Source organism: Pezoporus wallicus, unplaced genomic scaffold (assembly GCF_028554395.1).
Source record: "Pezoporus wallicus isolate ANWC-B61680 ecotype Strahan unplaced genomic scaffold, APGP_CSIRO_Pwel_v1 contig_2384, whole genome shotgun sequence".
In the NCBI taxonomy this organism is placed as follows: domain Eukaryota; kingdom Metazoa; phylum Chordata; class Aves; order Psittaciformes; family Psittacidae; genus Pezoporus; species Pezoporus wallicus.
In genome coordinates, this window is record NW_026640488.1 from 10,022,739 (window position 1) to 10,039,458 (window position 16,720).

The 16,720-nt window shown below is 36.9% G+C and overlaps 1 protein-coding gene across 1 annotated transcript in view; it reads right to left on the reverse strand.

The window, feature by feature from the left end:
- VEGFC (vascular endothelial growth factor C) overlaps nucleotides 1-16,720 on the reverse strand; it is a 70,742-nt gene that overhangs the window by 19,972 nt on the left and 34,050 nt on the right. The window contains exon 2 of the mRNA XM_057419125.1: nucleotides 353-566. Coding sequence (XP_057275108.1) covers nucleotides 353-566 — 214 coding nt within the window. The remainder of the gene's footprint in view (nucleotides 1-352; nucleotides 567-16,720) is intronic.

Consider the following 16,720-nt stretch of genomic DNA (forward strand, 5'->3'; position numbering starts at 1 on the left):
GCAAGAGAAGAAAGCTTTACCAGCTGTGATGTAATCACAGAAAATGAGCAGAAACTGTTCAATGAATCCGATTATTAGTGCCCTCTTTGCTTTCTGCAAAATTATTACAGCCTTTACAAAGCAGGATTCACCCTTCTTACAATCAATATACTAAAAGTATGTCTGCAGAGCAATTTGTTACATTTTGGAAGTTGATTGTCAAGGATTTTATATTACAAACATGACATCAAATCAAACTGCTGAGGTTGGTTTACTGACAATGCTTAGCTTTTAAAGTATTTCTGACACAACTGAGAAGCCTTCAGATTTTAATTCGTTGTGTGTTAGAACACAGTTTGTGCCCTGTACTTACTTTTCAGGATGTCTGCATTATAGTGTGCTGCGGCAAATTTCAGGGAATCATCTGATCTTGTGTCAAAGCTGGAGTGTTCCCTGTTGTGTTGCCAACCTCCTTTCCTCAACTGACACTTGAACATTTTCCAGTACTCTGGGTAAAGTACTGTCATGAGTTCATCCACACTGGACACAGACCGCAACTGCTCTTCCAGGTCTTTGCTTGCATGAGCCTGTGAAAGTAACATGCAAGATTAATTACTTTCTCTATGACACAAGGTTTGTTGGAAACTAGCCTGAAAAACACCTTCTATATTGTAAAATAAAAATGTGCTCAAAGGGGTCCTCATTATAAAAACTGCTTTTGTCAGTCAATGCCAACAGTACTACATTAAGAAATACTGAAATGTTTTGCTTCTGTCACTAATTCTTTATCACATTTGTAATTCAAAATACCTTTGTGAGAAAACAGGTACAGCATTAAACAGTACAGATATTATAGTTTAGAGATTAATGCATTTTTATCTTGGAAAGAAAAGTTTTCATGCTAAAATTGTGAATGCTTAAACTTCAAAATATTTAAATTATGTTTATGTCATTTAATACTACATACTCTTGAAATAACACCAACTTTTTTTGCTTATTTTCCCCTAAGCCAGGAAAATCGAAACACCTAGAAACACAAAAACAATTTAAAAAAAAGGAAGAAAATAATTCATGTTATTTTGTACCTTTTTAGGGAAAATCTTGCTAAACAAATTCTATTATACAGCACTAATCCCGAAATCAGTAGGAGTCAAGGACTTTGGTAGCTTTCAGAATCTGAACAGCAAACTCCCTCACTCCTAAGAGTTTCAACTGAAACTCTTTAGGACTCTAAGCACTACATTCCTTAACTTGTTTTAACAGTAGCCTCAAATCCTGTAATCTCGCTTTCTTACTTGCTGGCTTTTACACAAACACTGCAATTGCATCTCCCTAAAATACTACAACTCACATTTACATTCTAATTTCTCACTTACCTGGAAGATCCCTCTATCCTCTTGGATGAAACAACATCCTGCATCAAAAGACCGTCGTTATTCCCTGCCCACTCTTCTCATCCATGAATTGCTGACTTCCCAAAGGGAAGGGCAGGACAGAGAAAGAATTGAAGAACCTTCAGCCACCTTCTCAGCCTACATGGCCCTTAGATGGCAGTATGAGACACCAAATCCAGAGACACAAAATCACTGTGAAACACCTCCAGCAGCTGGCTGCAGACTTACTACAAAACTATTGCTCTAGCCCAGGGAACACTAGGCTGTTTCTAAACCCAGGAATATGTAACTACAGAAACTGAAATTTCAGATTCCTCATTAAACTCCACTACTAACAAAAAGTCATTCAATTCAGTGATTTTGAACATTACAGGAGCAACACAACCAGTTCCAAACTAGCTCACCTGAATCAAAACTGCTCCTTTTCTGATAAACAACTGAAAAGGTACCAAATGGCTCCTGCTGTCACATTCACTTCCTTATCAGGTGTCAAATACAGGAGAAACGCCTTGGGGTAAGGCAGATTCACAGAAGTCATTTCCACAAATACAGTTAAATACAGGAGCCAAAGCTAATACAGATTTCAAAGTCATTTTATGTGTCCAAGAGTTAACAAATTTGAAAGTTCTCTCACTAAAGCCTCCCTAACCACAGTGTCATGACAAACTACTCTGTCCTGAGAGATTTCAACAACCAAGCTATCAGTCTTGGAAATATGCTCATTCAGGACTTCATCTCTTTCCTTGCCTCCGTAAGAAGGGCCCTCTCTGATGCAAGCCACCCAGCAAGCAGCATCTTGGGGCCTTGCCTTCCGATTCACGGGCAACACAGAACATCTCACTTCCCACCAGCCCTGCTCTCCTCGAAGGATGCCACACAGGTTCCTGATCAATGGGTCACAGACAAAAACCCAAGCTGAACAAACTACTAATTCGGCCACTGTCTGCTTGCTTTCATTTCTTGAGAGGTGAGAAGAGCAGGATTTGAGCAGCCTCATTCCTGACAGACTGTTTCATGAGGGTGCTGCAGCGCATGCCTTGGGTAATAGGAATGAGGTCACTGCCAGTACACCAAATGCCAGTGTTGCAGATGCATGTCTGCCACATGATGGGAATATGAGTGGCACGTGAGGTCATGGCATGGAGACAGCATGTATATCCTGTCACAAGGCTTGATGCCAGTCCATTACATATGGATGAAACCTTTAAAAGTGGTCTGATGAATCCTTTAAAAGCCTCTGCCACCCACTGTAGATAAATGTTGGTTATTGCTATTTCAGATATTCAAAGTACAGGCCTAGATCATCAGAAAAATAAGTAACAAAAGTTGAAATCACTTCATTGATAAGAAGCCAGGGTATAGAGCAGGAAAGAGGTTATATTTGTTAGAAGTAACATGTGTTGGTGAAATCTTTTTTTGGTCAGGAAATCAAGTCATGTCTTTCCAGCTGGACCGAAAATTTGGTATCCACATATAAAATATGTACGACTAAAAGTCAAAATACAAAAGAATTAGTGGCTTTAACAGAGTTTTGCATCAAATTCAATCAAGTATTGTTTCCAACTGCATTTCTTTCTGGATATTGCATGGGCACAAGCACCCTGTGTCTACAAGATGAAGTGCTCACTTTATGTGAACAAAAGGAAAACAATTTCTGGAGCAGACATATAAAACTACTGGGGTTTTGGCTTGGGCTTTTTTTTTTTTTTTTTAGATTAATCATCACTATTGCATCCGAATTATTTTGTGCTTAGTTTAGTTTAATAAAGCCACTTGCTTGTAACCATGGCTTCAATTAAAACCTACACTGTGAAAAACCAACTTGATTGCTAAAGGGCTTTTGTTCTCTCCCCTCTTCTGATTTAGCAAGAAAGGGAGAAGGAAACCCATACATTTGTAATAAATAAAGGACCTGCAGTGACCAGAGCTAGAAAGAAAAAACAAATAGAAAAAAAGTTGATTTTCTTTCAACGTTTCCAATATTACCTTGACACACAGATCAGTGACCTCTTCCCGAAATGTTCATTGTAAGTCTATGTATTTTAACTGTAGCAAAATTGCTCTCACCTGTGTCAAAATGTTTCATGGCACATACCTAAGGACCCTGTGGAGTGATTCAATTTTGTCTAACAGTCAAACTTTGACACAAACATCAAATAAAATCTTAAGTTCTGATCGATCAGAAGAGTGTGTCCTGCATACAATAAAAGCATCAGATCATTAAGGATTGCTAAAAAGAGTTCCTAAATTTTTAGGAGATGAATGCAACTGCTTCTGTAAATGTAACAGTTGTCTGGCAACATTTTCATTTTGTGCTAATTTTGGTTAATGTGAAAAAAATACACTGACTCAGGCCCTACCTTTTATCCCAGATTCTTTGCTGGCTCTTTAACTGTGCACTGGCTTTTAGTATAGGACACTGAAAAAAATAATTAAAACCTCAAAACTTTTTTTCCAGTGGAAATCCAGACACCTGCACAAAATTTATGACAGACACACCTCCATAAGTATGTGCTAGAAATCAGAGCTCTAATTTTTCACTTATCTTATGCTAGTCCAGATTAGTGAAGTTTAGGAAGAAATACAGTCTGTAGATGCAAGTTAATGTCACACTAATAAGCTGGTTATTCCCAAATATAATCTTAAATAAATTAAAAAAAAAAATTGTTCTATTGTCTGAAAATACTATAATGTTAACAAAGATTGTGATAAGAGAAATTCTACAATTTTTAGGACCAAAGTAAGCTTTTTGATGAATCATAGAATGGCTTGGGCTGGAGGTGTCCTTAAAGATCATCTAGTTCCAAACCCCTGGCCACAGGCAGCGAAACATTCCATTAGACCAGGTTGATTTTCATGTCATCAGTTGCAGTGCTCTCCACATAAAATCCTAGACCAACTGCTCAAGGTTTTTCTGGCAAGACGTTCTGGGATCTACACTCTACATTGAGAAGGAAGCAGGAAATAGTGCCATCAGTGCCTGTAGAGGAAAGAGTTATCTCTGTCCCATGTTTTCTATTTTCTTTGCTGTTTTAAATCAGTTAAGGGGTTGGGTTTTGTGCCTCCCTCCTTTACCTCCCCTTTTTTTTTTTACCACCACTCCTTTTGTAAGTGCTTATCTCTGTCCTTTGGTTGGCCATTCTGTGTTTGGGTTTTTTTTTGTTTTTTTTTTTTGTCATTTTCACATATTATCAATGCTGTCTTGCACGACCACCTAAAAATGCTAGAGGCTATATTCTGGAGAAAGATGTTTGTTAAACCTTCGACTAGCCAGTCTCTGCAAGTTAATAGATGATACTGAGCAAAATAACAACTTGAAAACACAAGAATGAATGGAGAATACAGTAAAGACAAGCTTGCTCATTTCACTTCTTCCACATTATTTCCCAGAACAGAGGAAAATGACAAATACACATATAAATCAGGCAGTAAAGCTTGATGACAAGCACTCAGTATTATTTATTTAACTTATGATTTTATAGAATAAGATGTTCCTAATTTTCACAATGTGGCTTTCCATCATATATTATGTCCAGTTTTTCCTAGCTTGCAAGGGGAGGGGCAGGATATTAAATAGGCTCTATATCCATTAAAAAAAAAAAAATCAAATCTTTAATAGATTTCCCATGCATTATTTGTCTCTCACATGTCCCTGGTGTCTGCCCCTATTATTAATAACAAAGGTCAGAACACTTAATATTTGGCAGCATGCTTGACACATAATTGATGGCGCAATGTGCTATAACAGTACTTTATGCATCTGCTCTGAATATAGTTGTCAGCTCAATTCATTTTCAAGGATTTTGTTGACAATGCTTAATAGGAAAATGCTGTCTATACCCCCCTCCATTTTAATATGCTTATATTCTTCATTTATTGACTGACTGGTATGTAGTAAAAGTCAAGTGGTTAAATCCAAATGTTGAAACAATAAGCAAATGAAAATATTGCAAAATAAAAATATGTATAAACATTTCACTTGCATAATATTTCTTGTAATTTTCTTGTATTTCAGAGCTAGGCTTTTTGGAAGCAGATGACAGTAAAAGAAGAAAATATTCTAATTAAATATCTTAGCCAAAGTTAAGTATTAAGTTAACCTTTTTTTGTTCACCTATACAATCATGCTAAATAGTCTCACTTTTATCTCTTATGCATCAATCTGTCACTAGTAAAACTGAATGACTGCCTGCAGTTGCAACATTTTAAGTTACCCTTCAATACAGTTACAAAACAGTGACTAACAGAAGCGGTAAGTGAACATAATTTTTTAGTTCACATTACCTCAAATAAGCAGTAAGACCACTGCACTTAATTTGAATTAAATCAAAACATCGTGAGAACAGCAGAGATTAGAACTGGTCTCTGCTCCAAAGAGCTTACAAACCACATCAGACAAACATAAAAAGTAAGAATGAAAGTATAAAATAAATAAACCAGTCTGAACTATATTATGATTTAAGTGACCTCTATTCATTCTGGCATTTTATATACCAAGAATAACACCAGGCAAAAAGCCCCAAATAAATGGGTGATGAGGGGACTGTATAAAGGATATAGAAAAGGAAAAATAAACAAGTTTGAGAAGACACTTGAAAGAGAATTTGTTAAAAAAGAAAAAGACATTGTTGATAAGGATAAGCTTAAGACTACAGATGTTTCAGTTCTATATTACACATCACATTTTTTTTTCTTTTGTCCAGAACAATTTTTGAGAGGGTGATGCATAAACTGCTAGAAAAATCATCCTAGGATTATCCTATTTAGCATTGCTCTCCTATTTGTAAGCACAAGTATTTAAGCTGAGGTACAAAGTGTAAAATTTTCACATGAAGGGAATTTTTTTATGCAAGTCAGCATTTTCCAGGTAAAATTTAATCTAGATATTCTTAGAAAATGCAGAAAGATGTATCTAAGATTACAGATTTGCACAAAGGCACTTCTGTTCAGTCCTTCAATCAAACATTTAGCTGCTACTGATTTTCTGAAACATGCTTCTTGCCTAGTGTTTATTCCTCAAGTACCCACATTCTTGAATTGTTCTCAACCTTCCCTAATGGTACTTTCATGCATTCAACGGTAATTACTTATGAAAATACCCTTTTTTGACCTGAGTCTGATTTCCCTGGGAAGCAGAGAAAAAAATAATTCTAGTTGCTTTCTAAAGCAACTCCCTGCTCTGCTGCCTGGTCTCTTTAGAAGCTTGCCTTAAATGGCCACTTCTCCCAGGTTCCTATGAATTTGGGTAATTAAGACACTGCTGTAGGTATCACAGTATCTCATGCAATTAGAGATGGTAATGCCATAGTGCCATGACAGAAATCCATACAGTCCAGACGCGTGCACAGAAACAGGAAAAGAAAAGGTGTCAAATACCATTCCTGACCATGATGGAAAGGAGTGTTGAGAAAGAGGCTTGGTGGCACCTTATCCAGACTCTGAATATCTATGGCCTTTTTTGAAGTAATTTCACAACTAGATAACAGTAACAGAAATGGTTTTGTTCTCATGCACTTCAGCCTGATCTTTGAAATTTGCATTGCTCCACAGCAGTAGCCTTCAACTTGCATTCTTAAATTCCACACAGACCATTTCTAAGAATACGGCAAGTCATAATTGCAAAGTAAAATACAAAAATCAAGCCCGTTATCAATGGACTTGATTCACTATTCAGGAACTTGCACTAGATGAGCCCTCAAATTACAGGTCAAAGGCTGCACAGCAGCCATGGAAAGTTGTAGGATAACCATTTGGTAAGTGCAGCTACATCTGGATTATTTAATTGAAACAAAGACTCATGCCAAAGCTTCCAGCTAGCATTAAGAGTAGACTGGGATTCAACAAGGATTTGGATTATTGCTGCCGAAAGGCTTCCAACTGATTAAATCTTGGAGATATCAGGCAGTGCAATCTGTATGAAATTTGTGTTATTTTCTTGGTCATCCACAGCTACAGTGATCAGTCGGTGATGAATGCAAGGATCACCACGCATGACCAGACAAAACGGGAAAACGTTTGTAAATCAAAACTATTTATAAGTAAAACACACTTGCAAAATGAAATTAAAGGACAACACTGTGATGACTGCTGGGTTATCAAAGTGGCTAACAGACACAGCAATCCACTGGAAAGAAGACAGCCAGCAGCATGAGAACTCCAGTGCCCTCTGCAAAACAGCCATCGCAGCTGGTGAAGTTCTGGTGCCAATTGTGTATGCCCCAACTGTGAGGCATCTGGGGTGACACCACATGGCAGCTCTGGAGAATTTGACACATTATAGAAACAATATGTTTGCTTTGAATACTTTTAAGTAACTTTTAACTAACATTGAGGAAAGTGAATCATGGAATTCTGAAAACTGAAGTACTTCAAACCAGAACTCGAACTAAAAATTGTGGTTATCTTACTATGTCGGAAGATAAAACACCAGTTAAGCAAAATTTTGTAACAGTTTGGATATTATTTTGTTTTGGTTTTATACCTTGCAACTTTTTGTTTTCCTTCCAACAGTCAGATGTGTCTCATTAAAATCAGTACACAAGAATAAACTATAAGGCCTTTATAAGAAAGTTGTTTATTTTCAGTCTGTACTGAGCTTTCACTGGTATTATCATTACTGTTATTAACAACTGCCATTATCTTTGTCAGTAAAAGCAAACAAATACGGAGACAGTTTTTGAAGAAAACTATTATCCTGGTAATGCTGCAATTACCTGTCATCAAGTCAGCAGCTGTAACACAGGCAGTGAGTATTAAAAACCTTCTCAGTATCAAGCAGAGATTTACTAAGCTTCTAAGCATGAAGGTAAGGGACAGCCCTTTCATTTAATTTGAATGCCAGACCATGCTAAGATCCTGCTTGAGCACAGTATGTGAGCTATGCAGAGATGTCCTGGACCCTAATGAGTGAAAAGTAAGAGTTCTGGCCATGTATCAAATGACGGGCTTCAAAAAGGCAGTAGATACAGTTTTAATGTAAGGTTTTCTATTCTACAGGTCAAAAGTACATACAAAAAAGTTTCACTAAAAGCCAGAATAAGAAATTGCACATTCTCAAGAACATTCCTGAGTTATGCTGAACATGCAGGCTACAGCACGTGGTATGTTCTCACTGTGATGAGTGTGTGTAGTTTTCAATTCAACACTCTTGTTTAGTCTTCAATTTTGAACAATGTAGCCATTTGTAGGACAGAAAGATTATATGAACATGTCACCTCTTATCATTGTTGTATAATTTCTCTCACTACCAGGTAACTTTCCTTTTAACCAAGTTTTTAAAATCACTATCTGAAGCCCTGAACAAATGTAATTAATATGTGGTCTAAATATTTAGCAACAGGTAACAGGATTTCTTGAATTACTTATCCTTTTAAAATGGTTCCTAAAATAAATTATTTCATAGGCCATGAAACAAGATCAAGTGAATTTCAAAGAAAAAGTTGAACTTTATTCCCAAACAAATGTCTTAATCTAATAGGACATGATTTCTGTTTTGTTAAACAAACCTTGCACACAGTTTACAGATCCATACAGAAATATTAATTAGAAGACCACCTACCTTGTCACATTGCCTATTTCAACAAATATTCCAGCTCTAAACACAATACGCTACTTAAAACTCAACAAAAAACTAAAGAATAATCAGTATGTTAGAACACAGAAAAATCTTAAATTATTACAAACAAGTTTTGCATATATGGAAAAGAAAAAAAAAAATCACATAAAGTCTCTTAGAAACCTGGGCATTTCATTCTATTTTAGATTTTCTAAGAGTACACCATTAAAATTAGATTGTTATCTATTTTATTTAGCATCACATTTCTTCAAGTAATTTTTTACACAAGTCACTAAAAAGTCTATTTGGTAACTCAAAGTAACACACCTGAATAACGCATCATACAGCTAAGCCTTTGGTAACTAAGTATTAAATTGTGAGATTTCATTAATAAACAAAATACCAGAAGCACCTTTTATTTTTGTTGTCAATGTATTACCCAAATGTTTTATGTAAAGATTCTTTATTAATGTAAGCAAAAGAAAGAGATCATCTTTCAGTAGCCTGAGGTAGATACAGAATGCAAAGGACCTGCTACCTTCTGTCCACTTGTGCCCAACCTGATAACTTGCGTCGGAAATTTGTTCAGTCCTAAATTCTGTGTGGAACATGCTTTGGATGACTACCTGTTACAGAGAAGATACACAGAAATAAAAATGTTTGTTCAGACATTGACTCTATAATAACTTTTTCCTTTTTGCTTTCCCCGATGAGTTAACTTCATTACAAACTATGACATAAAAGATCAGTAGTTCTGTGGAGCTGTCACATCCCTTATGGCGAAATAAAAATAAAAAACAAGGGGTTTTGATCACAAAAAGAGAAGTAATGCTTCTGTATCACTGAAGGAGAAAGCTTATTGTACCATGTAAAACCTGACAGGTATTAAGAGATTTGTCAGCAAGGCATGAGAGATGGAGAAAGGCAAATGAATCCTTGAGAACAGCAAATCCAAAAAATAGATTGAGACTTGGTCACAATTCCCTTTCATGCGACCAAAGCGGGAGAAATGTATGCTGCCCATTATTTTTGGCTTAAATTATTCTGAATAGTGTATTGTACTGTAATGTTACTTAAAAAGGGTCAGGGAACATCAGCAGTATTAAATTAGATCCTAATTTATACTGACAGGACACAGAGTAATCCAATGCTGAACACAGTATGCTATCAGAAGACTTTTTGAATGAGGCTTGACTGCAGAATGAAGTTTTTGCAATACAAGATTTACAAAATATGCCCTGAGCTATCATCTTCCTCTGGATTGCAAGAACACGTATAATCTCTTATGGAAGGTATAATACTGCATTTTGAAATCCATTATAGTTGCCATTAGTTAAGACTTGTCCTATACCACCATGCTGCATTCTTCTCCAGACCCAGAAACTAATGAAAAAGAAAAATATATATTTATAATATACATACTAAAAGGAGGCATATAGAGAGAAGAAAAAGAGGCTCTAGTTATTCAGAGTCTGTAGAAAGATACAATGAAGATGTTTAAAGTTAAGCTAAGCTTATGAATAAACCTTACTCTTATATTGAAATATTTACTCATATTAGCTCTTTATTTGCTCTTAGAAGTAAACAATTATTTTATTGGAAAAAAAAAAGGTTTTGTGTCACTGTATTTTGCATTCAACTGGTCACAGTCTTGAACAGAACTTTAAGTAAACAAACCAGGTATCAGGTATGTGAGCTGAAAATGGAAGTGAGGGAAGAAAGTGACAAGGAAGTAAAAGCAGCAAGATAGTGCAACCTCACAGTCTCAGGCTGAGATTTTATTCTTCAGAAGCAAAGGCACACTTCTCAAGATAATAGATTCTAATACAAAAGGAAGAAACAATTAAAGGGCTCTAGACTTTCTGAATAAAACAGATCTTCTTGCATTAGTCAGTTTCCTCAAAAGGTTTTACAGTTTTGTTGAGATTTTAGCAAAAGAAAGTGTCAAAGAAGGAAAGTTTATGCAGAAGAGGAATTTCAAATTCTATAGCACTACCAGCAACCCTTAAAGAAGCACTTTTTCAAGCATATACAACCACTTCCCAAAGTCAATCTGCAGTGATTGTTTGTAATGGTTTGCACAAAATTAATGCAGTAGAAGGATTCCTTTGCCTTTTTTCCCAGCAACTAATTGTGTACACCATGAAGGACACACATGTCTGCAGGATTGCAGTCCTGGAAATCGGAATTTTGGACACACACTTGTTAATACCAAGAGCCCATTGTACTCACTGAGGTTACCATTTACAGGACCAGACCATGAAACAATTTCTGACTGTTCTTTGCACACGTTTCGAGCATTTCTTTTACTGAGAACTGCAATTTCCTCAAGGCTTTGAGACAGCAGCTCTTTTCAAACAAAGTAGATTCAGACACAAGGAACACATGTCCCATTAGAGTAACTGGCAGTGAGAATGACATTTCTGGTATGCTGAATTAGATTTTGTTTCAAAAGAAAGTGTTTTGTTTATTTTCAATTTTATTTGAACTAAGATCGCAAAGGAGGGGAAAAATGTAAATGAATGATCTTTAAGAACATTTTGTTTCATACTGAAATAGCTTTAAGACAATCTGGAGAGCAATTATTAACATAGCTTAATAAACACATATGACAGATGCTGTTACATATTTTTATTAATTTATCTGGAGGTTATTTCTGACATCCTACCCAACAATCTCCCATACTGTCTTAAGTCTTTGAAAAGTCACATAAGAGTCACTCTAAATTACTAGGGACAAAACTAAAACAGTATCTATTAAATTCCTGTTTTCCCTGAGAAGGAAAGGAACAAAGAATGCAGAGTTTTACTGTTCCAAAAGACTCAGATTTTAAAAGTGTAGCCTTAATATGTCTCTCTGCAGTTCTTTGCATTTGGATCAATTAGAACTTTAACTATGGCATAACTGTTTTTTGGTGGTTTTTTTTTTGTTTAGTTTTGTTTGTTTTTTTTTTTTGGTGTTTTTTTTGTGTTTTTTTTTTTTAAGATGTAATTCAAATTGACTGTGCCTTTAAATGAATGTGCCCAGATGCTATGGGTACAGCTAATCACAGGCACAAAGGCCCAGTCAAGGTCAGGCTGCAAGTTTGTCTCTAATTGCCCAGTTATACATTCCTTGTTCACCCAAATCTTTTGCCGACTTGAGTAGGATTTTTGTTTAGTAAGGATTACAGGATTTTGCCTCCTAGCTTAAGGACTGCATCTATACATCACTGTGTGCAGTATGATTCAGTCCCTACAGGTACAGTGTCTGTAGTTTTACTAGCCTGAAATGTCATGTTGTGCTTTTTAATCTTTCACCCTCACAAAGCCTTAAAACTCAAACTCAGTTTCCTTCTGTTACGCTAAACTTTCTTTAGCTCTTCTATGGTCAAGATTATTGGACCTGTCACCTGGCAGCCAGTGTGTGTCTCATTGCTGCTTCATTTTTCATTTCAAACATGCTAATTTGCTTTCAAAACCTACTGACTGAGCTACCTTATTAGTCATTCTGCTAAAATACAAAGACAGTATTTCTCCTACCCTAAAGTCTTTCTCCTAAATCCTTGGTTACATTTCAGCTCCTTATTAAAGCAGTCTGCTAAGTTTTAGATGATCTTACCGATGCCCATAATAGCTTTTGTTGACTTCTCTGAACATTTTTGCCTGTCACAGCATGTTTGTACTATTAATTCTCAATTCCAATTTTCTTTTCAGATGTTTACATCAGGTCGCCTGCGGTCCGTCCATAGTTTACCCCCCAACATGTGTTGATAAAACATCTTTGCACCATTAGGCAAACAGTACAATCTAGACAAAGTGCATGCTATCATTTTTTATCAGACCAGCTGTATGACTCAAAGGCAAGGGCATTTCTACGTTGTCAGTTCAGGCCTGTTGGTCTCTTCCTCATCCAAACTGGATGCATGAGGAAACCGAGACACAGCTGACAGGAGAATTCACTCAAGGGCCCACTTCTAACAGTGAAAATACAAAATGCCACAAGTTCATCTCCAGAAAGCCAACCATATCTTGGGCTACATCCAAAGGAGCGTGGCCAGCAGATCGTGGGAGGTAATTCTCCTCCTCTACTCCACTCTCATGAGACCCCACCCACAGTACTGCATTCAGCTCTGGGGCCCCCAGCACTGGAAAGACATGGACCTATTGGAGAGGGTCCAGAGAAGGGCCAAAAAAAACTGATCAGAGGGATGAAGCACCTCTCCTATAAGGAAAGGCTGAGGAGTTGGGATTGTTCAGACTGTAAAAACAGAAGACTTCAGGGAGACCTTGTTGAGGCCTTTCAGCTCTTAAAAGAGGCCTATAAGAAAGATGGGGAAAAACTTTTTAGCAGGGCCTTTTGTGATATGGTGAGGTCTGATGGTTTTAAACTAAACGAGGGGAGATTCAGGCTAGATGCAAGGAAGAAATTTTTTGCAATGAGGATGGTAGAATACTGGCACAGGTTGCCCAGAGAGATGGTGGATGTGCCATCCCTGGAGACATTCGAGGCTAGGCAGATGTGCTTCTGGGCAACCTGGTCTAGTTGAAGATGTCCCTGCTCATTGCAGGGAGGTTGGACTAGATGACCTCTGAAAGTCCTTTCCAAACCAAAATGATTCTATGATTCTACATCCCAGCTGGTCTGGCACCAATAAAGCCCTTCTGCCTCCTCCCAGAGCATGCAACTGGCACCTGCAGCATTACACTCCACAAACACCTTTCCAGGTGGCTGAAACACACCCTCTGACTATTTAAAAAACAAACCATACTCAAAACCAACAACAAAAATGCCTCCAAACAAAAGAACCCTCCAAAACAATAAAAATTTATGCCTCAGATGTTACATAGGAGATAAGGGAACTCATTTAAACTGCTGTGCTCAAGTGTGTGGTCAGCCTGCTCTGGGGGCTGACCACACAGCATCAACAGGGGTTGGACCCATACCCAAGCAGCCTAGGGCCTAGAGTTTGGTCTCTACTACAGTCCACAAAGACCACCTGGATATAGTCTTTGCTTCCTTAGGAAATACCATGTACATTCTACCAAGATCAGTGTCTTCAGCTTATGCTGGTGTTTGGGCAACATCAAATTTCCTGTTGGCCTCAGTTTTAACTGTTCAAGCAATACATTAACTGTGCACCACATTTAAAGAGAACTCACTGAGACGCTGTGAGATAACAGACTGATTTTTGTCTTATGAGAGGTCAACACACTAACACATTTTTATTAGCAAAGCCTCTTTTCTGTACAACTGTGAATTATGGCATTTTAAAAGTATAGAAAGAAATATCATAAACATATAACTATAATTATTTTCCATCCTCTGGTGTACATGCATTTCAGTATAATTTTATTGTCATTTGAACAAGATTTTTGGAGCACTAGATGAAAGATTAAGAATTGGTTACATAAGAATCAGAAGCATTAACTGAAAAGACACACTAAGTATATTCATTTAGTTAAAAAGCCACCAGTTCATTGCAAGCAACAGAAGATGTATAATCACTGCTCCCGTTTTGTAGTTTCTCTGATACTCCTATGTGAGGGATCAGAATACTATTTAACAGGGTCTGCGGTCAAGGTTACATTACGTTCCCAGTAGGTGTGAAATAGTCATTGTCAATTGATATACACAGCTGTATTTTCCATGCTTGAAAAGCATGTGCTAGTTAGGAGATTTTATCAGCTGTTTACTTTAAACACCAAAAAGCACTTTAACTCTTAAACAAGGGATGTGAAGTCAGTGCCTCGTCTGGGACACTGCTCCAAGGCTATAGTCAATAGGCACTGTCAGGTCTGGATCACATGCAGAGACAATTTTCTTTTTGGGACTCAAGCAACAGTGTGGTTATCATACTCTAGTTGCCCTTGGCATATACAGTAGCAGTAGAGTACACAGCTGATTGCCAGATAATGCAGTAACCAGTAGATGCTTGCTGGTTTTTCATGAGAACGCATAAGTCTCTTTCAGTATCATGATATTCAGTCACAACAAGTAAAGGAGGCTGGATTAGCTTCAAAGGCTAGACTGCTGTAATTTAAATGAAAGCTGAGTTACCTTGTTATTCTGCCTGTAAGCAACATAGAGCAAACTCATGGAGGTCACGAATCAGAACTCGACAATCCAATTTTTGGAAGGTAACTAGCCCTGCCAAGTAAGTGCACATCTTTAAACTGAACTTAAAACTAGCTTTTATGTGAATTGAAATTCTTGTGTGGCTTATTCTGACCTTCTTTCAGTAAAGCCTGCACTAAGCCATGGTAGTTTGTAGCCTAGAGACAGGACAGAAAATACTTTCTCGCTGAAGTATCCAGATATATCTTTTCCATTCTCAGCCTTTTTCAGATTTTTAACAAATACTTGTCATTTAAGGATGGATCCCTGTTCTCTGCAACCATATGCGGTTGGCTTCCTGAGCTTAATCCCAGCATTCTCTCAGAACATTCCTTACATGAAATGCCTAAAACTCCTCTCAAAAGTCTTTAAGACCAAATGACACATGAATTAAAATCTCTCCGCAGTGCTTGTCTATGCAACAGTATCTGCACCTACTAATTCTGCCCTCAGACACCAGTGCTGCCTAAGTCAGCATCTTAGGGCTAAACACACTTGCAGGTAGTTTTGGAAAGCACATGGGCATTGCTGACATGAGCGGCAACATGTTCATGATACTCTCCATTTACAAAATTAGTATTCGAATAGTAACTGTAGGAAATACATGGGAAAGGGAGTGGTACTATAAATCTTCTGTTCCTACAGCTTTGCCCAGTGGCAATAAAAAAGACCACACACACTAAAGCCCTATCTCAATTGTTTGAGATAGCCATGTCAGGCAAACATCACTGGCAGACAGAATTACACCTATTTATTAGTATGTCCAAACTTGAAGAAACAAAATTTCTGGGGAAAACAAAGGAAAAGCACTCTGTAACTGACCACACCAATAATCTTGATAAATGGCTTTACATTTCCTAATAAATGTAAGGCAGAAGATATCCTTGTTATCAAATCCTGAATCAGGAAGTACAGCATATTACAAAGACATTGATTTGCTGTTATATTTAAAGTTATTGCCTAGGATTTATACTTAATCTGGTCTTCAGAAAGCACAAGCTATCCTAGACAAAAATAAATGGCAGAAAGCCCACATCCAGACAGAAAATATGGCATATTATTATGAATAATTTGCTTATGATCTTTGTCAAAGGAATGTTAAATAGACAATGCAGTAGAGTCAAATCCAGCAACAATATAAATTTCACAAATACAGTTATGTGCTTGATAATTTCAGATTTATCACAGGTATATTAATGAATCACATTTACATGATTTCAGATATATTAGTGGGTCACATGGAAACATTTTTTATGTGTAAGGAACAGACAATATGTGGGAAGAATTAAAGAATGGGGAAATAATCTCCCAAATGTAGTAAAAATAGGTAAATGTAGCCTCAACCTAAAATTTGAGTGGCTATTGCTTGTTTTTATTCATGTACCTGACTGCCTTACAAAAGGACATATTTTGGAAAAAAAAAACAAAACAAAACAAAAAAAGTATTTAGCTCCTCTCGAAAAAAAGGTGGCACAAAGACATGGATCTAAAAGCCAAACTTTTATGACATTGACAGTGTTTGTAACTTATATTAGAAGTCCAGATTCTGCAACTCATGTGGTTACAAAAAAAAAAAGTCTTTAAATTATAATTAACATCTCCCACATTTGAAGGACAGGTGTTCAGAACAGATTGAGAAAGCGAATACATAGAAAATTTCATCCCATAAAGAAGTTACTTTGCATTGAGAGACAGG